The sequence below is a fragment of the Carassius gibelio genome, chromosome A20 (assembly GCF_023724105.1).
Source record: "Carassius gibelio isolate Cgi1373 ecotype wild population from Czech Republic chromosome A20, carGib1.2-hapl.c, whole genome shotgun sequence".
Classification (NCBI taxonomy): domain Eukaryota; kingdom Metazoa; phylum Chordata; class Actinopteri; order Cypriniformes; family Cyprinidae; genus Carassius; species Carassius gibelio.
The window spans coordinates 3,743,894-3,769,912 of record NC_068390.1 but is presented as its reverse complement, the minus strand read 5'-3'; the positions used below and the strand labels follow the sequence as shown (position 1 = coordinate 3,769,912).

The 26,019-nt window shown below is 38.8% G+C and overlaps 1 protein-coding gene across 12 annotated transcripts in view; it reads left to right on the top strand.

Moving 5' to 3' along the window:
• The window catches only part of LOC127938205 (receptor-type tyrosine-protein phosphatase kappa), a 149,240-nt gene that overhangs the window by 72,713 nt on the left and 50,508 nt on the right, over positions 1–26,019 (top strand). For all 12 annotated transcript variants that reach the window (XM_052534656.1, XM_052534646.1, XM_052534645.1 and 9 more), the window contains one exon: positions 5,020–5,313. In XM_052534656.1, the coding sequence (XP_052390616.1) occupies positions 5,020–5,313 (294 nt within the window). The remainder of the gene's footprint in view (positions 1–5,019; positions 5,314–26,019) is intronic.

The window sequence follows — 26,019 nt, the reverse complement described above, 5'->3', positions numbered from 1 at the left end:
GCTGCATTATGTTTCTAGCAAAAATATAGCAAAATTTTAATTTTGTGAAAAATAATTGTAATCTCAAACATCTGTTTTCTGTGTGAATCTGTGTTAAAGTGTAATGTATTTCTGTGATGCTCCGCTGTATTTTCAGCATCATTCCTCCAGTCTTCAGTGTCACATGATCTTCAGAAATCAGAATAATATGATGATTTACTGCTCAAGAAACATGAAGATTATTATCAATGTTGAACACAGTTGTGCTGCTCAATATTTCTGTGGAAACCGTGATGGAGTTTACTTTGCCGGCTTTGTTTAATAAATAGATTCAAAGGAACAGAATTTAATTGTAATATCATGCATGTCTTTACTGTCACTTTTGATCAATTTAATGCGTCCTTGATGAATAAAAGCATTAATTTCTAAATTAAATAAACGAAATAATCGTACTGACCCTGGCTTTCGGTGGTCAGAGAGTTTTTTGGAGTCAGATGTATGGGTGAGTTAGACTTGGGTAAGGTTGATGAGTGTTAGTGTTAGTTTCTGAGAGGTGATGGCACAGGAAGAGGTGATTCCACATCCTGTCAGCGCTGAGCGAGAGAGAGAGAGAGAGAGAGAGAGAGAGAGACTGATGTGCCGTAGACAGGGATAACGCTGTCCGTCAGGTGTTAGATCGCCGTCTCCCTGATCCATATTCTGCTCCGCTGCTGTCATCTCTCTCCCTTCACAAGCCCAATCACAACTTCACAATAAAAGAGCTGCGATGCTTCCCACAGGACATATTTCCTTTCGCTTTTCCTCCCTCACATATTCTCCTTCCCTTTATCTTTCTCTCTCACTCTTCCTTTACCTTTTCTTTTCTAACCCGGCCTTGCTTTGATCAAACAAAGCGTGTGTGAAGTAAATGGAAAAAAAAAAACAGATTATTTCTCTGACTATAAGACGTCGAGTCGAGGGCAAGTGCATTTTCCAATTGCATGATGTCAGTGTTCAGCAGTCTGGGTGTGTGTGTGTGTGTGTGTGTGTGTGTGTGTGTGTGTGCGTGCGTGTGTGTGTGTGTGTGTGAGAGAGAGAGGGAAAGACAGATGACACAGGGCTTTAGGAAGGGTAACAGCAGGGCACATCACTATCATTGGCTCATGTCAGACACACATGATGGATGAGCTGCATGAAACAGACACCTGACAAAAACAGATTTCATTCGGTTCAATTTAACGAATTAAATACCCAAGGGCATTTCTGTTAATCAGCTGAATTTAAAAGAAGTATTTGTTTTTGCGTATTAATAAAAGATAAAAGTAAAATACAACACTTAAAGGAATAGTAAACTCTAAAGTTCCTGTCATCACTTGTTCTAGACCCATATGCAGTTATTAACCAGTGGAAAACAAAAGCCCACTCATGAAGAAGCTCCGTTTCTCATAATAATCACATCTGTTAAACCTTGAACAGGACAAACACTTTGAGTCAAAAGACTTTTAAAGGGATAGTTCACTCAAACGTGATCATGTTGTGCTCATTTACTCTCCCTCCTGCTGTTGTATTTTGAAGAGTGTTAGTAACCATACTTCCATACATTGTGATGACACACTGACCTCCAGAGAAAGAAAGGAAGGAGAGGAAATGATGACAGATGATCATTTTGGGTGAACTAACCAAGTCATTATTCAGTGATAATGTTCCTTTCAAACATTTTGGCCACTTTTATTTCATTTTCATGGTCATTTTCATTAAAGATGCAGAGCAGATGTGTAGAAGTGTAGCAGTGCATCAGTGTCTCATCAGTGGATGCTCTGCAGTGAATGGGTGCCGTCAGAATGAGAGTCTGATAAAAAACATCACAATAATCCACAGCACTCCAGTCCATCAATAGTAACATCAAAATCCACCCACAGATTTGTTCAGAGCCGTTTTGACTTGTAAACAGTGCTTGATCTGAGCAGATTTCTCTCCTGATTCAGAGCAGAACACTTTTTTTACTGAAAGAAGTGTTATTATGGATTATGAACTTATATTTTAGCTGGATGCAACAGATTGAAGTTAAAAAGGTCTTAATGATGGGTTCATTTCTTACAAACCCACAGCTTTTGTCTTCTCCAGATGTTCACTGATGGACTGGAGTGAGACACTGATGGAATGCTATAATCTGATGAAGAAACAAACTCAGCTACATCTTGGATGGCTTGAGGGGGGAAAAATGCTCATTTTTGGGTCAATTACTCCTTTAAATTAATTTCACAAAGCAGACTTTTGGCATAATCTGTCAAAAAGTTAAAATGTACAAACTACACTGAAAAAGCTTGTTCAGTTGCAACTGACTATCTTAAACACAATAGAATTATGTCAGTTTTACAATCTTGAATATGTAAATAAAAGTAGTGTGAGTGTAATAACCCTGATTCAGCCTGCCTCCGAAGCGTCAAACAAATCACACGGACGCTCTCAGCTAATGCACCAACACTGCTCCATTCTCCAGTTTAGACACTAGTGCACTGAAAGCACTCTGCTCATGTTTGTGTGTTTGAGAGCATACCTCTAATGAAGTGAGATGAATCTCATTTGTCTGCAGGTTCAAGCTCAAACGAACGGGGCTCTTTGCTCTTCTTAAAAAGCCCCATCTGCCCTCAGACTCTTTGTTTTCTGAGGAACCCAGCAAATGAGCGCAGCCCTACACATTAATGCATATTTGATGTGACTTTGGTCCCAGAGCCACTTCATTAGTGGTAAAAGACAGATGTAGCGCAGTGTTTTATGTGCTCTGTTGATGGACACAGTAATAAACAGCATGTTTTACCTCACATAGATTGAGTGACTCAATCAGACCGAGACAACATACTACAATCTCTGGATACAGAGAAGCAGCTACTGAAGACACAGTGGCCCTGAAAAGTATCTGGACACTGAATGTCACTGCATTCGATGAAAATATGCAACAGTATTTTCTGTGCAGAATGATAGCACAAGCACAAGAAAAACATTTCCTGATTTAATACCCGTAATCTTTGGGGTGAAATATGACCTGGACATGTCCTTGACAGGTTTGGCGCTTCACCCGGATGCTGTAATAACGGCTGTAAAGGGTAAAGTGTTTAATGTCAGTGAGTGATCGACAAAACCAGCTCGCTTCGGTAAATGTCACGTTAAAAATAATACACATGGAATAAAAGCGCAGTTTACAGAGGTGATCTCATCACATGACTCAAGACAAGACATCAAGAAAGAGCTGTGTGTGTGTGTGTGTGTGTGTGTGTTCGGCTCTGCCAGGGCAGTGCTTTTGTGCATTAGTGCCGTTGTGATTGGATTACTTGGTGAAATGTAATTTTGCAGTGTTGCTGTTAGTGATGTCACACACACAACTCAACACACACTGGAATCAGATCACAATATTAAAATCTGCCGGCACCTCTTGCTGCAGGAACACACCATAAATCAATTAACTCTCAATCCTTCTTTATTCCATTAAGACATGAAGCGCATTACACAGGTCGCTCATTTACAGGAAGGCAAACGGTTTAAACACTTCGAGCAATGACACGTTTATTCAAGAACATTCTACAGCTGCTGATTATACTCATCAAATTCAATGTGATAAACGTTTTCTCGACGCAAATTAGGTAACATGGTTGTTCATTAATTAAATCACCTGTTTGTTTCTGGAATGGTTTCGTCACTTTAACTTAAAAACTACATTTCTATTTGAATGACTTCATCTGTTGTCTTCATCCCGGGACAAAATGTGAAAAGCATAACCAACCAGTACGGTAAAAATGACCCGAAAACCAATCATTTGGCAATCAGGTTTCCTGAACCCTCCCTTGTTGGCCCAATTCTCATTCAGTTCTTCTGAAGAGCACAGAAGGTCCTGACCGGTATGCAGAACTGCATCTGCTCATCATGCGTCATATAGTCGTTCCTGGACATCGGTGTGATTGTTGGTTTGTGATATTGCTGTGCTTCATGTGGGCTGGTTAATTAGCTGAAGCGAACCGAGAGTTCAGGAGCCATCTGGGGTGGAAAGAGAGAGTGTGTCTCCATCTGATCGTCCCGCGCTAAACAGCATCTCTCAGCTTGAGCTGTCTGTCGCTCTGGTGGACGGTCTCGATCTCTAAACGCCAAGATGAATGTGATGCTGAAGAGGAAGTCAGGAGATATCAGCGCTATGCTAGCGAGGAGCTTTTATATGTCACCAGCACCAGTTTTCTCCTGGCCTGATGCTGTTCTGAAGTGAACGGCTCTTCTGTGCTCCGTGTTGGTTGATTTATTCAGAATTCTGAGTCATCAACAGCGTCCGGACTCTCAGAGAGCATCTCTACACTTATAGAGACAGAGAAACAGCATCATGCTTGTGGTTTTTCTCCTTGTGTAAAAAATAATTGACTAAGCTGTTTTATGTGCGGATGAGATGTCTCTCTAGCCAAATGTATTGGCAAACACGCACACAGTTACTAAAGGACCATCTGGATTGTCTGGTGCGGTGTAATAGTGCCGTCAGTTTTATATCGTTTGCCTGTTATTGGTTTGCAGTGTTCTTACAGTGAACACTAATGATAATAAAAATAAAAATAAAATTGTTGAAATGAAAATACTGTGCTTAGATTCCCAGGGGTTAGTTTAATGGAAAACTGAACTCTTTTAAATGAAACACCCAACTCATTCAGAAACCATGAGCTCATTAACATATGACCGCCCACATCTACATTACAACACCTAATTAATATTCAGCAGCAATGTTGCACTACAAGGTGTGGATATTCAAGTCACATGCACAGAGGTTAGCCAATCAGAGCATCAAAGTCATAAGGGTAGAGATACATTTGTAATGCTCAGAGAGAAGGTGGAAAAAGGTCAATAAAAACAAAATCATTTGTATTTATTGCATGCAGCTCTTAATGTCATTGAACTCTAAACTCTACTCTCTTAAAGTCTACTAAAGTATTTAAGTTTGGATTCTATATGAATCATTGAGACCCTTAAACTGATGATATAAAGCTTGCTCTTTATGGAGCCGTTTGGTGAGAAGTGTCTATATTGTTCCAGAGCCCCCGAGACCCATCGCTCCACCTCAGCTGCTGGCCGTGGGGCCCACCTACCTGCTAATCCAGCTCAACGCTAACTCCATATTTGGGGACGGCCCCATCGTTATGAAGGAGGTGGAGTACAGGATGACATCTGGAAGCTGGACAGAGACCCACGCCGTCAGTTCACCCAATTACAAGCTGTGGCACCTGGATCCCGACACCGAGTACGAGATTCGAGTGCTGCTGACCCGTCCCGGAGAGGGGGGAACCGGACAGCCCGGGCCAGCTCTCATCACCAGAACCAAGTGTGCAGGTTAGTCCACTCAGCTTTCCAACATTGGCCTTCACTTTCCATCTGTACTTTTGCTCTCCTGACATGTCAGGTACATATTCATTTTTGTATGGAGAAGTGATTAAACTGGGATGCATATTTTGATTTTTTTTTTGACCTGTCAAATTTCATGGTTCACAAAAGTTCCCTTTTGTCGTAAGGTGAAACCGTAAGCCTTGAATCTCAGTGTCACAGGCTTGTTGGCTGATTATTTGCCAGTTCTCACTGAAGCTGGATGACTTCCAGTCACTTTGTCTGCTAATCGCTGTCAGTGCTAAAGGATTGTTCAGCCCAAAATTAACATTTTAATTTCTTTCAAACCTGTGTGACCTTCCTTCTCTTGAATGAAGAATGATTTGACTGTTTTTCCACACAATGAAAGTCAGTGAAGTAATATTTTATAATATAGAGATTTATACAATTCATACAGACTTTCAAAGCGCTTTAATTCAGTTCAAAAACAATGTTGCAGTGTTAAAGTTAGTATCATTATCCAGCTCAATTCAGATCAGATTTATTATTACTAATATTACTGAATGTCCGTCTTTTTATAGGAAGTAAATTTTGTCTTGCCTAGTTTGCATAACTGTTTGGGTGTTATGGTCTGATCATACACATGCAAATAAGCACAAAACTGGTCAAACTGCAGACTTTGGGTTCCCCTGGAGCACATGGAGGTTCGGGTTCAGCTGCAGTCTCGTAATAATCCACAAGCTGCATGGAAACAAGGCTCTTCCTGTTTCAGCTCCAGCACTCCTCTCTTAAAGTGCTTGTTTTCCTTCTCGGTGTGGTATTTGCACATACATAATTGCCTGGAGCTTCTTCAGAAACATAATTGGAAAATAAAGTAAACAAGTGAGCGTGTGGAGCAGCTATCATTGATGCCACTCACTGTGTGTGTGTGTGTGTGTGTGTGTGAGGTGTTTATGCGTTAATCATGACTCAAACCACGCGCTGTATACCACCGCCCTTATAAAATTGGAAGCGCACAAGAGCAAACACTCAGTCACACTACATATAAGGGCCGTGTGTCTTTATTTGAGATCTGTGATGCCATTCTCTCCGCGGGTTTCCATGGCTCCCGTATTAAACGTGGCAAGACTCGGTGAGGACAGATATACGCCTTGTATGAGGACTTCAGGAGAGTGGAAGAGAGAAAGAAAGAGAGGAGTGTATGCATGGTTTCATTACAGAGAGACTTGTCCACTTGCTCACTCTCTGATTGAAATTCAAACAGGAGCTCCTCTCCCCCATCAATCGCTTTTGAACTTTCCTTTCTTTTTTTCTTTTTTTTTGGAAAAAGATATTTTCCAGGTCTGCTTTAGACGTGGCTTTAGATGGAGCGTTGGCTGGCTTTTCTCATCTCCCTCTAGCCAATCACACACTTATCTCACCTCGGACAGGGAGAACTGAGTGGAACCGGTGAATTTACGCAATTACATTTAGATTGGTGCCAGTCTGCTCGAGTGCTCGGTTTAAATTCATATTTTCTCTCTCTCTGTCTCCCTATCTCTGTCTGTCGCTTAGTTTCCAGCTAAGCCCTGTTGTCTGGCACTCGCCTGGCATGTGCATCTTTCACATTTATCAATATTATTACATTTGGCAACATAGTTTATCTTGGTTGTGGCTATACATTTTGAAAAGACTGGCATAGAAGAGGCGTGACTTCCTGAATGAACATTGTCACTAGTGTGTGTCTGAGCACAAGCCGAACACACTGATTCTTTCCACTTAAAGCCGGTCTGAAGCTCCCAGCCTCGTGTCTGTGTTGAGCTCATGATTAGGTGTGTTTCTATCAAAAAAGTTCTGAGGTCAGCAGACGCCCCTCAGGCCTTAACAGAGTTACAAACTACTCCTCAGTGCCGTCCCACGCTCATTAGAAATTTTCCAGTTTCATCCCAAATATTAGGAGAAGATTGCTATCCGTCAGCGTTCCTATTCATCTGAGGCAGTGCCTCTGTTTTCAGACATACAAAATAACAGACAGTAGTAAAAAAGCAGAATACTGTGGGATTTTCCATGTTTCCATGAAATTACAATACCATACATAAAGAAATAAAAAAAATAATAATAAAAAAAGAAAGCTATTTAATCAATTACAAACTGGGATTACAGGGGTTTTAAAATCTATTTGTAGCACTGGAAAATAAAAACAGGCTTGAGGTTCAGAACTGAATTCTGTGAAAATGCATGTAATCTTTGTGTAGTCGAATAAAGTAGCATAACTTAGTCACTGCTTGAGGAAATGCATTTACTGTAGTTCACTGTGTTTAGTCTAATGAATGGGGTTGGTGTTATATTAATCAAAGCCAGTCACAATTAACATTTACAAAATTTTATTGGCGATTTAAAGCATATTATCATCCAATGTCACTGTAAATAGGCCTTCCGTTTAACATTATTAGTATTTACGTAGGCTAATAATAGGTTATCACTCAACAGATCAATAACCAGGTGAGCACCCTAAGGAGACATGGTTCTGATATTAAAGCTATATTATACATTTTCATTCTTATTGGTTGATTAATCTGAGAACAGATTGAAACTCTAGCAGAGACTTATGGGATTACTTTGTTTTGTTTTTCATTTAGGAGAGACGTCTAAGAAACCATAGACTTTACCACTTGCTCTCCATTTAATCATATTGCTGTGTAGGAGAAACATATGAGATATTAAGATGATCTCATTTGTGATTTGAGAGAATGAAAGCTAGATTCAGTTCCTCCCGTTTCCATGGGATTGAAGTCGCTGTCATAATGAAAAGTAACAACAGCAGGAGTGATCCTCAGTCTCAGGAACATTTGCTTTCTGTTGAACTCGTGGGCTGTGAGAGTTCAGAATGGAAAAGGTTATGTATGATTATTTCTTTTTTCTTCTTTTATTTTAATTTTTTTGGTTTGTAGACACATACATTTGAATACAGGTCCCATGTGTTCATGTGTCAAGACTGGGGCCATCCTTAATAATATTTTGGTTTGCAGTAACAGTAAGATTTTTTTTTTAAAAAAGGGTCGGCAGGTAGGTCTTTTTTTTTTTCAAGTTTCAATGTATAAAAATAAGGAAAATTTTGGTGATGGTGATGACGTAGGTATGAATTTAAACAAATTAGCATATCGTGACATCACTGACTGGGTCTTCAACCCATGCCTTCGGGTGCATCATTGCAAACCTCATTTTGATGCAGGCTATATAGACCACAAACAAATTGAAATCTTTGTCAAAATCATGTTAATTGCATGAATTTCAGGTACTGCTTTACTGTTTTACTTGCATCCACGGCTAGGTGTCAATGCAACCTACAAATGAGAGACCGTTTACTTTGCATTCTTGGATTGTCACTTTTGTGAAAAAAATCCTGTTTGAGTTGAGTGACAAGTGTTCTTTGAATCGATTGTAAAACCGATTTTGCATGACGAAAGTTTTATACGGCAAATAATACCACATATAGGTAAATCCACGAACAACAGGCAGGACAAATGTAAAGATTCAATATATTGGTAAAAACCAATATTTCTGATTATTTATTTGCGTTGTTACGTGCACAAAGACAAACAGGATCGCAACATTCTCGAAAACCAATAAGCAGAGTGGACTGCCATAATGTAAAACATTTACTGCAGGCTTCAACATAGCTGTGTTTACGATTAGAAATGTCAACAACAAAAGATCACATACGGCGATTCTAGCCCGATTCTGTATCTGTATGCATGAGACTGTCTGAATACCGGCAGAATTCACATTTCTATTGTAAAAAGAGAAACACTGTGCAGAAGTATTATTTGCCGTTATGTGTGTATGTCCGAAGCTGCAGTTGCTGTGTGACGTGTGTGCTTCCAAAAAAAAAAAAAAACACTGAACGCGCTCCAGAAGGTCGTCAAAATAAATTTTCGTTTTCGAAACTTGTGTTGGTTGGTCCAATCGATTCGTGCAATAGATTTTCGAACATCACGGTCATAGTTTTAGACTAGACGGGAGAAGGGATGGTTCCAGAAAAAGTGGTGTCGAGCTGTTTTAATGAATGTTTTAGATGTATTATGGTGCCCGAACCCATATGACTTTGAATAGTGACCACGAACATTTTGTTTACTGCAGCCGCAGCCATCATTACCAAGAGACAACCATTGACTCTTGACAGGGAAAGAGAGAATGAGACGAAGCGAACGCACAGGCCATAGTGTGACATACTGTAAACATAGATGATGTCACAGGCTTTTTTTTTTTTTTTTAAAGAAAGAACGTAGCCTTCGTTTGTATGTAGGCAATTTATTTCTAAGTAATTTTACAATACTTACTAAAATATAATTAATACTATTTTATTGCGTATGTGTTAGTTGTTTGAAGAGTAAAAAAAAAAAAAATGGTCGGTCTTAACGCAAATGTACAACCGGCAGGTCGGTCGGACTAAAAGCAAAAAAAAAAAAAAATTTGAGTCGGTCCTAAATTGACAGAGTCGGTCGGGTTACGGTAAGCAATAATATTTTTAAGGATGGCCTGGTTGAAAAATGAAAAACCATTATGACAATCTTCCATCCTCTGCCTTTTTATTTAGTACAAATGTCGAGACATTTCCATAAAATAACAAATTGATCATGTTTCCTATGATTCCCTGTTAAATAGATGAGAAGTCAAACATTGCCTCAGTCATCATTGTACAAGTCAGTGCAATGTCTACAATGATGTCTGAAGAAATAAGTGTGAACTCGAGATGGAATTGAATCAGTGCCCTTTGTTCAACACCATTCAGATGAAATACAGACAGACGTCAACGCAAACTATCGAACACTGGTTTCAGGTCTGAAAATGGCTTTAGCACAACTAAAGGAGGTCTACATTGAGAGAGAATTCGCTTTGTTTAACTCAGTTCACTTTTTGGTCATCTGAAGGAGGTGTGACTTTGGTTTGGACTCGAGTGTGAACACTCATAAAGAATGACTCTCTGTTGACAAACTTCACACACCCCGTTGAACATGAGAGCTGCTGTTTCAATTTGATTTTAGGCTTTGTTATTTTAACCTTGATGTATAAACATCCATTTTATACAATTTCTTGCGGAAGTGTGTATTTGTTTATTTTAATACTTTCATCTGACCCAGTTATAAGTACACCATTCCTATAGTGGTTTTGCCGAAGAGTGGGTGTTTTTTTGTTTTTTTTGAGCAATACTTGGTAGACCAATGTTCAGGAAACCTGTCTGAAAATAGTAATTTATTTTCCTTATTGGTATAGAAATGAAACACTTAAGCTTTTAAGGGTTATCATTTTGCATTTGAATCACTGTTATAATATTTGTTGAAATAGAAGCACATTTATTTTCTGAACATAAAGGCCTAGTTTTAGCTGTTTGTTGTAGCACAGACTGTTCGGCCGCCTAATTGTAGCTTTCTGTCTGCTATATTTTCTTTCTTTTAAAATTGGTGTATTGCAAAGCTTCAGTGTGCCCGGGTACATTTGAAAGTTGTATTCCCATGTGTCTGATAGCCAGAGGGCAGGATGTAGAGGCACATCTGGTATTGTTGTCTCTCTCTCTCTCTCTCTCTCTCTCTCTCTCTCTCGCTCTCGCTCTCTTTCTTTCTCTCTGTGTTATCTCTTCCTATCACTCTCTGCCCGTAATACTGTGCTTTAGAGAAGACCACTACCACAGGTTGCTTTCTGACAGCAGAGAAAGCACAGTGAGAAAATGGTGTGTCTCCAATTCAAATCCCTCGCTCCTGCCTCAGTGCTGTTGAGATGCGGCTCACTGTCACACTGAGAAGGCAAGGTGAAACAGCCAGGGCTGTCATGACACTGCCGGAGTCACACCAGCCATCAAAATCTCTTCAACACATTTGATATAGGATGTGTCGGAAGAGATGCTTATTGGGGGCATTTACACATTTTCAAAAATGTGTGCTATGTGCATGAAAGGTTTTGAAATCCAAAAACTGTAAACAATTTTTAAACACATTTTTTTAAACAATTACATTATGCTTAAGGTTGTTTTTTTTTTACTTGCAACCCTAGAGAAGGAGGATAAAGAAAAAGACATTCTACTGTACAACACTACTCAAGTTTGAATAGTATGGACTATGTTGATGTTTGGTTTGCATGAATAACAGAAAGCAGGCTGCACAGAATACTATATCCCATAATGCATTATGCTTCGATTGACCTTCAATTCATAGTGTGACGAATAAACTGAAAATAATATACATCGTGATTTATAACATCTCATTAACTCATTGCAAAATAACTGAATGCCACTCGCTAAATTAAACATGCAATTTATTAGGGTCATGCAACTACAGTGTAACATTCTATTGTGCTGCATTCTGTTTCACATACGCAGTGAGCACTGTGACAGTATTCCACTCTGTACACAACCATAGACATTTCCTGTCTAGTTAAAATGTGTCAGCAGGAACAGAATCACTGTAATAGCTAGTAATAGTTCAAGTAATCTGATCTTGGCTCCTTGATCGTTTCCTACAAAAAGTCAACTGGCTGAGTATCTGCATCGTGTATGTGCGCGTGTCTACCCAACTGATGAATGTAACAGAGTTAAATTACTAAACAAGTCTAAACAGAACTTGATTTCAACTCATCACACTGGGGATTAATTAACCGACTGATTACAAAGTCACAAAGCAATTAACAGCACCACATAATGAGAAAACATGGATGCTAGCTTGCAGGAAATAAGATAGTTTGTGTTGTGAGTGGCATATTAGAAGTGGTTGGAGAGTTATCTGTGTATAAAATGTATTGGATCTCTATTCCCCCAATGAAAAGTAAAGACAGAGAATTGAAGAGTCGGAGGGATAGGTGGCCAGAAGAGGCTAATCGTAGTGTACGGGCATGAGTATACTTATTGATAATAGACTCCAGAGAAGTGGCTGGCTATGACAGAACAATAGGCTAGGAAGATTGTCTCGGAATTGCAAAGTTATCATGTGGTCCACACAGCAGAGCATAGTTTAGAAATGTATAGAAAAATACCTGAAATGCTTGCATAGGAAAACACTATAGGTAGAGTACATTAGGGGTCCTAGCACTGAACCCTGAGGTACACCGGTGATAAGTGTGTGTTCTGAGAAGAGCAAGTCTTGCTTAAGCATCATCATTGTTGGCCAAGTAGGATATTAAACAAAAATTAGGTTGTGTGAGGATTCTCTCTCTGGCTTACTTTAGTCCTGTGGTTAAAGCAAGGAAAGCAGTTTAAGTGGAATGACTGAGTTTGAAGCCAAATTTCAATTAAGATTACATTTCATGGAAACCAGATTGTGGCACAGGCAGTGAAGTGGCTCTTTAGCCCAGTGACTAAGTGTTTTTTGTAATCAACTAATATAAAAGTATCTAAGTAGTACATTAAAATATGCCAAATAAACATAAATTGCCTAAAGAAACCTTTTCTTGATTCTAAATAAAATAAGTCTATTAGTTTAATCCTCTAATGCCTGAAGTCCATTAATGTGGATAGATCTTTAACCGCTCAGGGTGTGATGGTACATCAAAAACCATCGTCAGCAATTAGCTTCGACCCTTAATTCTCATAGCTCTATTAGAAAATGAAGTATCCCTGAAATACCTATTTTAATGCAAAACTGTTACTCTCTCAAAAAACATTGTATGCATCTTAGTGGAGGGGAGAAAATCGTTGGTTTTCTGTGGTTTGTGTGTGTGTGCATGTGAATGTTTATGGTCAGGCTGCATGCTTTGTACTCTTTGACTTTGAGCACAGTGTGTAGGTTTAAGGTTGTGCTGTAACGAGAGAGAAAAGGTGCTGTAATTATCATGAACTAAATGAGTGTGTGTGGTTATAGTGCTGACTGTGCTGATCGCAGGCTCTCCGAAGACCCACACGCACGCCATGCTCGATTTAGCAGGCCAATTTTCAATTAAGCTACATCACAAATGAACATTGGCCATTTCAGGAAACACCGGCTCCCCTTTTTTTTCTGCCTATGTGGCAGAATGTGAGATTGGATGAATCCAATTGCTAATTGTCATCGTCCGTCAAGGTGAAATCCTTCTGGGTAAGAACAATATACATGCCTCGTGCAGCCTGCCTTACACTCTCTCTCCTCTGCATTACTCAGGAGGAGAACATCGTATCAGTCACCATGTTATTTTGATGAATCTTATATTTAAAAATTTGCTGTTCATGTTGCATTTTTTTTTTAAGTTTTGTAAGAATGGACAGTTTCAGTATGATGTCAGTTAATGATGAAGTCTACAGCTCTAAAATAGTGGACTTTAAAAATATATTATATATGAAAATATATTTCATAATATATGAGTGATCAATAAATTATATAACTGTATATTAGAAAATATACAGAATAATATATTGTTTAATACATAAGGAACTGCTGCTTTCATCATATATTGAAAAAATATGTGACAATATATTTACTTATCTCAATCTATGTAATTTTAGATTCAGTAATACACTTTATAATATAAAGATGTACATGTTATAAGATATGGTATTGCATGTGTATAAATAATCTGAACATATATTTACCCATGGACTATACACACAAATGTATGGTATTAGTTGTATGTGTAACAAATAAATTACAAAATACTGTATACATGTTTAATACTTTAAAATATAGCTAGTTTACAATAGCATAAGCACACCTTCTCATACTAAAGCACTTAGTGAAAAGTGCACAGAAAGCAACATAGACCCTCAATGGTGTTTGGCCAATCATCATCCCAACCACAGGCTCTATTCTTCAGCGCAGTGGTAACCCCATTAACTTACACATACCAGAAACAGTTTAAAGTTTCAAAATAATATAACATTAAACACTGACATATCAAACAAAAAACACATGAAATAACACTTAATTTTAAATTTGGTACTCTCTTTTATCAATCAGAAGCAAAGCATGCTGGTAACTAGAAATCTGCTGCAACTTATTGAGTAAATGTGTGCGAGTACATGCATTCACATTCATATGGGAACATTTATGTGCAACATATACTTAATAAGGGATCAAACTAGTCACAAGTAGCCTAAAACTGTGCCAGATGTTGGTAGAACTTAATTTCGTATGCATTTTTGAGCCTCGGAAGGGATGATTAGTTGGGGAATTACATCTTATCAGATGTAAAAGAGAAAAAAGTGCTGTTTTGTGTGAATAAAATCAGGAAATAAGGTTGTTTGTTATTGTCAAAATGTTATGTGTTATATCTCCTTAATTGTATGTAGCAGCATGCCAGCTCACCAATATAAGAGAAATCATTACTTGTTTCTGTTTCACATTCAGTGTCGTCTATATGGATTGTGTTTGTGCTCGACTAAATAAACCCTGACCGCTACATTTTCAGCCCAGCAGCATCAGGACTCGTTTGGTGCGGTGCTTTGTCCACAAATGATTTCCGGGAGATGATTTGCACTCGTAGAGTCTTTTAAGGCAACTGAAATAACCTTAATTTTAACGTTCAATCCATAGTAGATTTGAAGAGGTCATTAAGCACATTAGCCTGTGGTTTAAGACGATTGATTAGGTCTCAAAAGACATTGATCAGGTTCCTTGAGTGTGTGTGGTGGAGGGGAATAAATCGCTGAGTTTCCCACACACTCATTTGTTTCCCTTCTCTCATTAGACGTGTGTGTGTTTGTGTGAAACTCCTATGTCCTAGTTTCTAGCTCTTTACAGCTCAGCTTGCTGTTTTGCTGTAGGAGCGCAGGTTCTGTTTGTGCATTTACTCTTATTCTGTGTCCCAGCCTATCTCATAAAGAGTGCAGGTCTGCAGATCCAGCAGACAAACATCATAAAGCCTGGAGATTATCAGTTTATGTCCAGAGAACGTTATTTAAATGGAAATGACTTCCTCCTGCTACACACTGTGTTTTATTTGAGCTCTTTGCCATGCGTTGCTGGCACTGGGTATTAATGTTAATGGTCCTTGTGTCTTTTCCGCATTCAGATGATTTCCTCCACTCTTAAAATATATTGGAGGTGTATATAGGTCTTTTAATGGCTTCATATAGGGAAAAAGTTGTCATAGAAACTAGAGATGTTCTGATACCCTTTTTTTCTTCTCGATACCGATTCCGATACCTGGGCTCAGGCTATCGGCCGATACCGAGTACTGATCCGATACCTGGGTGTGCATCTCTATATACAGCTGTATATACTACTAGCCCTGTGTAAATTGCTAGAAGTATTTTATGGTGTGCTTCAGACTTATCCTTTGATAAAACATTGACAAATACATGGTGAACTACTTTATTTATTACAGTATTTTTATTATCTGACATGAATTTGACAGTATTATTTATTTTCTTAAGCGAAAAAGAACTTCAAATGCAGCCAAAAATCTAACACCGCAACCTAAAAAAAAGGTATTTTAGTTTTACAATATAACTGTATAAAAAACTGCACCAAATAAGTCTAGGAATATAAAAAATTATATATTAATCAGATAATCTCTTTACAACAAAACAATTAAAAAACAAGCAACCCTAATTATTATTATTATTAATAGAGACGTATTATTATTACTACATAGAGACATAGCTAAATCTACTGTAGGCTACAACAGTAGCTTAATATATTGTCAATTTACTCATGTTAAACCAAACATTTATTTTAATGGGCTGCCATGAAGATCTTTGAGTGTCTGTGTTTATGATATGACAGTTTTCTCAAATGAAACTGTAAATTCTCATGAAGTGACGGTTTATGCGTTCGTGTCCTCATATAGTGACACACGGCAGAGACTACAAAACAGTGAGCTCCCGCGCATCTGCGCCCGTCTCCCACAGAGATGTAGAAATTGCAGGAGTAATATTTAAATAGTATTTTGCAGTTTAATATTCACAGACACCAGTATATATTTGGCTACAGTCTGGAGCCCTGCGCTTTGACTAACACAGAAGCGACTGAACGCAGTGCGGGTAACGAATATAATCGAATTTACTACTGGTTCTAAAGAGACACTGGTATCATCACATTTTGAAGTTTTCAGCACCGACTTGGTAATGAAGTGCCAGTACTTGTGGCATGGTTGGTCCAGTCTGAAATACTGCTAAACAGCAGACACACTGCTAACCACTGATCTATAATATAGAAGCGGCTTCACTGTCTGTTGGCAGTTTAGAACGCGATGAGCGATCCAGTCATATATAGATCAGTGCTGCTAATGCGTCTTCATTTCTTCTTCGCTGCTCTAAACAGGGGTTGCTTGTTTAACACAGCACAACTTCCTGTGTTTGCAATGCATTCTGAGCAGCGAAGAAGAACCGTGCAGCGGTTAGGCAAAGCTAGCGGTCATAACTAGGTCATGTTTAAGAGAATGGTATCGGATCGGTATATGAGTTCATGTACTCACCGATGACAGAATTTGTTGTGGTATTGGTGATATTTCCAATACTAGTATCAGAATCGGTACAACTCTAATAGAAACATGCTCTGGAAGGCCTTTTATTCTGAACAAAAGTGTTGGCCTAATGGATCATTGTTACCATATTTTCAAATCATCTTAAAGGGAATGTTTTTTCACCCAGAAGATGAAAACAAAGAAGCAAAAACACAACAAAAGCAACAAGATTGCAGAGACAAGCTATTTTTTTCCCAATTAAGTTCTGATCTCTTTGAAAGGGGTGGTGTGTATGAACTGCTACTTTTTTTGTTATCAATTCAAATATGGTAATTATTCTCATGGTGACATTATTGTGGTGGCTTTCTCCTTAAATTAACATCTGAATTGGTTTGAAACATTTACGGTTCCTACAAAATTTAAATTGGTTTATTTTTAACAAAACTTGTGCAAAGTGGCGTAGTGTTACATTTTAATATTCACTTTACACTTTCATTGTATGGAATAGAATGGGATCAACTTTCTGCTAATGTTTTCCTTTTTTGCTTGTATGTTTTTTTGAGCACTGTGAAGAGGTTTCTGGTCGACGTGTCCCTTTAATTCCCCCCCTCCATGTGCTCTTGTCCCTTGTGTTTTACTGACTTCACCTCAACATGCAGAGGTGGGTTTGTGCACATATAATGATATTTATTCCCTGACCTTATTACCCATAATCCTGTGCGAGTGTAGTGGTTAAGGTGTGTGTTGACTCTACGTGCTTATCAGGTCCTCGGCAGCCCTCATTTGAATTTCAAAAAGCCATTTGGATGAACATGCTGCTGCAGTGCAGGTACGAGGGCCGTTTTACCTTTTAGTGGCCTTTCATCTGCCTTCTGTCGCTCTCGCTCGTCTCACGCTTCTACAGTGGCCTTCCTCAGGCAAAAAACAAACAAACACATAAATCATGGCTTATTTCCACATGCCGAATCCGAACTCAACATTTTCAATCTCCCCGCACAATAACCCCCACCCCCCACCCCCCACCGGTCCCCAACCCCATGAATAAAACATGAGATGGAAAAAAGAGCCCATGACCAAATATTACCCCATCAGAGGAAAGGTAATCTACTGCACATGCCATTCTTACTGCTTCAGAAGTTCACTCTGCCCTGATCAATGTTGCTGTGCATGCGGGAGAAAGATCCTTACTGATGGCGGGGAAAAATAAAAAAAAAAAATAGTGGGGAAAAGCAATGGACTTCCTGACGAATAGAGAGTGTTAGTACATCTCCATTGATTTTCAGTGCAGAGCTGAAGCTGTCAGAAATCTTGTGCAGAAATACACAGCTGTGATTAATTCATGGAAATGCCAGCATGCTTGAAGAGTACAGAGATCTGAAGTTCACATACGGAAGCCCACAGAGCTCATGCCTTGTTCTGTTTCTTGAGAGGACAGAAAGATAACAATATGATAACTTTACTTATTACTAGGGCTGGCTTGACAGTAGCCTACTTATTAATATACCTATGCTTTCTGTGTTTTCAGCTGATGCATGGACAAAACATAATTAAACATTACTATTTCATAATCATTTTGTGCTGTTGATTTTGATGTTAAGGAAGGTTTCAGCTTTCAGAGAGGAGCATTTTGTTACATATCCATTAGATTTCTGTTCAACCTTTAAATGTTGTGATCATTATTTCATGCATTTTTTAGCAAATCTGTCATGAGATTAAGCCATGTTTAAATGTTCATATTTCAACAACTAATTGGAGTAGAAATATAACTTAATTGTATAATCTTATTAAATATATAAACAATGCCTTGTGTGCAATTGAAATGCTTGAGTACCAGTCAGCTCTTGAGTGTTGATTATTACATTTCAAAATAAATCACAGTTGAATTTAATAGTTCCTTTTGCTAATTGTAACCTTTAATATTATAGTATTGTACCAACGGATGGGGTTCCCTATATAGTTTAAGGCTTTAGTTGAGAAAGATTTTTTTTTCCTTAAGAAAAATTAACATGTGCTGTACCTGATAAATGCTCAAATAAATCAATATAGAATCAGAACTGAATCAAATCAAATCAAAAGCTTGTGATCGTTAAATCAGAATTTAATTGAATCGTTTCATGCCCAGACCTAATCATTACACAATGTCTGCTGCATGTGATGCAAAAAAAAAAAAAAAATAGATGTCTTCCGTGGTAATCTATAGTTTCTATACAGTGCATACACAGGATATGCCAGTTCTGTTATTGACAAAAATAGCATTTTACACAGATTTATTTGTATTAGCTCGTACAGTATGTAGTAGTCCAGACGGCATGTACTATGGTTAAAGTGCCCCATTACCTCTGTGTGTGTGTGTGTGTGTGTGTGTGTGTATGCGTGTGTGTGTGTGTGTGTGTGTGTATGAGTGCACCAGTGCATGAACAAGAGCTTCCGGTCTTTAGCGCTGCTCCTGATGCTAAGACTCCTAACACCTCGGAGTAGATACACCTTGTCTGCTGACATCCCATTCTACGGGACAGGACTTATTCTGTAAAACACTCCACAAGCCACTAATAACTTACCAGCTGCGGGCAGTAGTCAAGTTAAACAAGAAGGGAGAAACGATATATTATAAAATATATTATTATCAGATTATTTTCTCATTTGAAAAGTGTTTAAGTGTCAAAACAAAAAGTGGATCTCAGTTGGTTTGCTGTGAAGCTGCAGTCACAGTACAATAAAACAGTAAAGTACCATTTTCTCTCATTATGATGCTTGTTGGAAGAGGATGCATGTTACTGGAAAAGCTATACAATTAAAAAAAAAAACAGCTGAGCTCCTGTAATGCTACTAAATAATCTTCATCTTTATTTTTTCCTAAGTGTTTTACATTTTTTACATAATTTAATAAAAAACATAATCAACAATACAGGAATTAACATTTTACATTTTACAATATATTCTCATAGAAAACAATTATTTTAAATTGTGATAATATTTCAAAGTATTACTGTTTTTACTGTATATTTGATTGAATAAATGAGCAGAAGAGACCCATTAAACCCATTAAAGCATCTTAGTTATTCCAGACTTTTGCCCGGTAGAGTAATAATCTGACTGCATTGACTCTCATGGTTCCAGAGTAAAGCTCTGGTGTACTCTGCCGTCTAGGTGCAGCAGAGCTATCGAGTTTATATGGTAATATGGTCTATAATGTAACAATAATGGCAAAAACACAAGTGCTTTTGCTCACCGACGCTCTCACACACAAAAACACACTGTTTCTGGTGACTCCGTTCCAACTGCTGCTGAAATTAATCAAGCAATAAGCAAACAGAGGCCAGATGAGACAGCGCATAGATGGGCAATACATTATGTAATGAATTTATCATTCTCTGTCTGAACAATATCTCCATCTGTTGCACCGTGTTTCGTTTCCCTCTGATAGTAATAGAGCTCTCTGGAGAGGGTGTGTGTGTGTGTGTGTGTGTGTGTGTGTGCATCAGGGAAAGTGCTTTCAGTTGCACCCAACTCAGAAGCTAAAAGCGATGCAGGAAGTAATGCTCATGTTCAGAGAGAGGTATGGAAGCCACTACAAGAGTCGCTTAATTGGAAATTCTGATGTGATGTTGTTCATTAAGGGGGGCTGCGAGATTGCCCCATTGCTTTATGGGTAATTGATATGATGCTGCTGTGACACGCTCTCGGTTTCATTTTCCCTGTGGGAATAGTGTGAATTAGTTTTAGTTTTTGTTCTCTTTTCTTTCTATACGGTCCCTCAGGGAGAGACAGTGGAGGGCGACATGCTTGTTTTTTTAAGATGATCTTTTCTCTCCCTCCCTTGCTCTCTCATGTCCGGCGCGACTGAAGAAGTGATTTATTAGCACTTGTCATAAGGATAAAAGATGAAACATAATCAAGAGTCGGATGCACTGAGGCCTGCATGAGGTGTGTGTGTGTGTGTGTGTGTGATGCACTCTCACACCTTGAGAGAACGCTGTATCTCTTTCTCTCAGCTATAGCACTGGATTGAATGTTTAACATCTCTAGATTGTGTGGTTGTAATGCGTTGAATGAACTGAAACAGACTGGGCGGTCTGACATGGTAATCTGGGTGAATCTGTCACCAGGATTAATGAAGGTTCAAACATAACTTAGTTTAACGCTGAACGGTGGATATTTACTAGATGATCAAATACTTACCAGCTCAATGTGGAGAAATGGCTGTAAGAAAGACGTCTGTAGGTTGACTCGTCAGTGGTTAAACTATAGCAAATTAAAGACAGAAACATTCCACTCTATTGACAGTATAAAAATCTTTATGAAATTCCTACACAGTATAAAATCTCCCAAAATACAATTCAATATATCTAGAAAAAGAACTGGAGTGCATTCAGGCATCTTCTTCAGGCATCCTGCCAGTTGCATTCGCAATTCATTACACTTCTGCCCACACGGCATTAAGAGTCGTTTGAGAGTTGAGGAAAGTTGTTCAGTTTGATTAAAATAAATTATATGTATTTTTTTCCTTTAGCATAAAATGTACCAATATATCAAGCAAACAAACAAACAAAAAAAAAAAACCACACGGACACAGTACAGTAAAAGGAGTTGATTTTAATTGAATTTTGAACTGTGCTCTCAGACAAAAAGGTCCAAAAGCTGTCACTGACTCAGTAACTTTTCAAAATGTAGACTTTTGTACCTTATTTACGCCTGAAGTGTGGATATTGATACATTAAAGGTTCATAGTAGCACCTGAAGTTTCCATATTAGAACCTACAGTAAATGGTGCATACCGTTTGAGCAGCTTTTGAAAGGACAGTGCCCCAGTGACAACTGTTGTACCTCATTTTTTTTTTACCTGAAACATTCAGATACAATTAGATACATCAGACTTGATGCTGATTTAATAAGTTCACAGACAGGTTATGTGTCAACTATCAGGAAATCCCAGTGCTGGCGGAGCAGGGCCGTGTGCGAGACAGGTGACAGAAGCAAGATGAAGAAGATGAGACTGCTCACAAACCTCCCATCATCCCACTCTTTCCCTTGTTTATTTGTCACAACAAAGATTATGGGCTGTCCCTGGTTGCCTAGTAACACATAAGGACCCTCTGTGCTTCCTAGCGGGAGGGAGATTTGAGGCCTGACAGTAGAAAACATATGATGATGGAAAAAGCTTAAACTAATCCAGCTCTTCACACTCTAATAGTCCGGCAGACGAGAGACAGACAGATGGAGGGAAGCCGCAGAGACTCTCGCAGTGAAACGATACGCAGGAGGAAGTGGGGCTTTATTAGGATTTGAAAGTCTCCTGTACACCCCTCCCGAAGTGAAAATGTTCCTCTTTCAATACTTTAGAGGACTTGGGGGAATAATTGACCGGAAACTTTCTGTCATCTTTTAGGTCGTTCAGCAGATCGTGCATGCTGCTCTTTTCCGTAATGAACAGTGACTGTCAGGCTCCCAAAATGATACAAACTTGATAAAGACAGAAAGTTCCATATGATGTATGTACTATATTCCAAGTTCTCCAAGGAACAAGATGAATTTTATGTTTTTATTCACTGAAAATCTTCTCATCTGCTTTGATTACATTTATTTTTGTACTTACTGTATTTAAGATGAGTCACACCAAGTTTGATACCATATACCATTGGTTCAATACTATGTCATGAGTTTAAATATGCAAAAGCATTAGATATTCATGATACACTGAAAAAAGTCAGTGTACAAACAGTTTTCTCTTAGAAATTGGTAGTAAATTTCACAAACAATTACAAAGAAATGACAAAAAAACACTGAATTAAGAATAACATTTTGCAGTAGAAAATCTGAAATAGTAGTTAAATAAAACTGCATTAGACTGACGCGTCACAACAGTTACATATTATTGCTCATTTGTTGGTTTGATTGCTAAATTGTTGTCATTTGTAAGTAGCTTTGGATAAAAATGAATGAAAAGAAACAAATCCAAAGTTGACACTTTGTAAGAGCTGTAAATAAATAAAAAAATGGTCTTGGGGGAATTTTGTCTGAGCACAGTGTTGTTGAGATCTCGTCTGATGTGAGATGAATGGGGGAAGCATCAGAGAACAGGTGCTTTTGGCAGAAATCTCTATTTGTTCTCTTATTTATCTGCTTCATAATTGGGTGAATGAGTTGAGATGTGATGGAGGTGTGATGGCTCTTTCCACTGGGTGACCCGCAGGCAGAGGGGACACTGCAGGGGAATGCTTCTGCTCTGAAAGAGGAGCGGATGAGTTGATTGGACTCCAGTAATTAGCAGATGGTGAGGGTTGGTTATATATTCATCCCTCGAGTTAGCCTCGTTTGGACTCTTTACAGGTGTTTACATGCCCATTCAGCCGCCATCGACCGGGAGATGAGAGGATGAGTGCCGGTGTATGTAATGCAGAATCTGTGCAGAAGAAAAGGAGTTTTTTCTTTGATAATTGTCGGTGTCAAGGCTGATGGTAAAAGGGGCTTTAAGCTTGTTGTGGAGAGTGATTTAAACAGAATGTCTGAGATGTTAAAAGGTTATCAGGTGAGATCAGTCTCAACCCGTTCCTCTCGTCAGCGTGAGTCTGAGATGATGATTCTTCTTTATGCTTCACATGGACACAGAAAACAAGATTTTTGTCCATTTTGCCACTTCCATTGAGAGGACGGGAGATGAGGGGAGAGAAGGGCAATGAGATCAACGTCAAGTGCCGTTCGAATGCACTTTTCAAAGTTGGAAGTTCAAAAAGACTTTCAGAACTGGAAGAGAAGGCGGTGTAAGAGATCTAGTTTTGACCGGTAGGGTTGGGTATCGATTGGGTTTTATTAGATACTGGTGCCATTTTGATACTTTTAAAACAGCACCGGTGCCTAAACGGAGCATTGAAAATAAATAAATAAATATGTGTAAAGTCCACGGTATAGCCTCAGAACCTGTGTTTTCCCGGCAGACTTCTGCCATTTCCAAGAGGGTTACAGTCACCTCCAATTTTCCATGTGCACCTTAACGGATGTTTGTGTATTTGCTCCGAAGACCACATTCAGGATGGATGAAGCTTCTGCAGCTTCTCTGTTCCAAGTGTAACGTGTACGTTTTCCCAGTGTTATCCAATCTCACTGAGTGGGTAGTGCTTCAACAATGGTGAACGGAACTTCTTGTTGTGAACCCCGGTCTACACCAAAAAGGGGTACAGGTGGCTTACACTGGGCACTGGAAGGGGCAGCATCCATGGCGCTTTGGTTGTCATCCAACATGGCGTAGAGAGTGACCGACTAAAAGGGTACGTCCCGGTTACGTACGGTAATCCTCGTTCACTAAAGAAGGGAATGGAGACATCACGTCCTGTCGCCACCGCTGAGTGGCCGGGTTACTGGCTCAGCTCCTCAGTGAAAACCTGGGATGCATTGCACCTGCTGCCTTTTTATGTTCACGGAATGACCAGTTGCAGCTGGATGCAATAATGCCACATTTAGTTTACACTCGAAATAGATTGGTCTATCAAAGCAAAATCATAGGTCATCTGACTTTACATCTCTGTTCCCTCTTTCAGGGAACGAGGGTTACCATAAATAACTGAAAATATACATACATAACCAAAGAGAGTCAGAACGAATTTTCTTGTTGGTGTTTCATAACAAATAAGACGGAATTTGGAAGCGGAGACTTTATTTCATATCAAAAGTAAGAAAGCACTCCAGATTGTGCACTTGTATATTCATGTTAGTAGCACACATTTGTAACTAAGCTACTTATTTCTTATTATATACTTATTACTTATTATTTATTTATTTATTTTTACATATTTTTTTTTACCTTATTTAGTTTTTTATGTTTGTTTTATTACTTTGTGTTGTTGTTGTTGTTGTTTAGAAAATTCAATAAATAAAGTAAGAAAGCAGGTTATTGCAAGTATTGGATCCAGTAATGTTTAGTGAATTTTTATTTTTGCATCAGCAGAAAACAAGCTAGAACAAGATTGATCTTGGGATTTAAGAATTGATATTGTTTCGTCAGAATGAGAACTGATTAAAATCGATGAATCAATATCGTCACCACAGCACACAATTGTCTGTTAATTCACACTCATAACATTTGTAACAGTTTTCAACAACAATAACCAGCTCATGATGAGTGAAACAGAGCGATAATTGTCGTTGGAGTGGTTGAGTTTACATTCTAAACATGAGCCATGTCTGTCGACCTGCTGAAAACAACTGCTGTTTATAGAGGCCAAATCGAGGATGATGATAAAGAGCCGATAGTGTCATATTTTAAGGAGCTGTCAGATAGGTGCCCACATGCTCTGTGTGTGTGTGTCTGTTTGTTTTTTAGCTAAGTACGTGCCATTAGTAGACTGCTGCATTGATTGTCTTGAAATTTATGAAGCATGGCCCATTACAGACCTCTCTCTCTGCCGTTTTTCTATTTCCTCCTGCCCACAGGGAGTCTCACTTGTGGTGTAAAAGCATAATTAAAGCCAACCAGCATTGGTTCTTTAGCCATGATTACACTGTGCTGGACATGTGAGGCTCCCTGAGTGATGGCATTATGGAAAGTATGTGGGCAGACAGTCTTTGTGTTGGGAAAATATGTTGGAGGAAACGTGTCGATGAGGCGAATAAGGAGGGATCATTGAACGAGCCAGTTTTGAATGGCTTTGCTTGAGAAAAGCCGTCCATCTCCCGTCTTCCCTCTCTAGCAGGAGAGCTTTTCAATATCGGTTTGAAGATCTGTCGGTCCGATAAACAGCCCTTCACAATGACATTCACATTCCCTGACCCTACAATTTATGGCAATTAATTAAAATGCCTCCTATTACTCTGGTCTCGTTCTCTCCCCTGCCCTTTCTCTTTCACTGCTCCATTCTCTGGACTCTGGATAAATTGCCTTTGTGATCAAGTGTCGCCCTGTAAGGCTCTCGTTTATACATAGGCCGCTCGTTTAGTCTGAAGTAGTCAGAGGATGTGTTTGGGGGTTAAAGCCATCTTCAGATGCTGCTGAAGGAAGTGAAGCATCACCCTGTCGCTGAATGACTGCAGGATCACACACAAACACTGCTGCTTTCTTCTTCTGTCTCTTGGTTTTATGAACAAAGACAATTGAGAGAGAGAGAGAGAGAGAGAGAGAGCAGAGAAAGCAAAAATGTTAGTGTGGAAGAGGAAAGGTCCTTAGAGCACACATCTGCTCTATTATATTATTATATCTATTAGAGTGATTTCTGAAGGATCATGTGACTAGAGTAATGATGCTGAACATTCAGTTGTGCATCACAGGAATAAATAGTTTATAAAAGTACATTGAAATAGAAACACGTTATTTTAAATTGAGTAATATTTCACAAGATTACATTTTTTACTGTATTTTTAACAAATAAACATAGCCTTGGATAG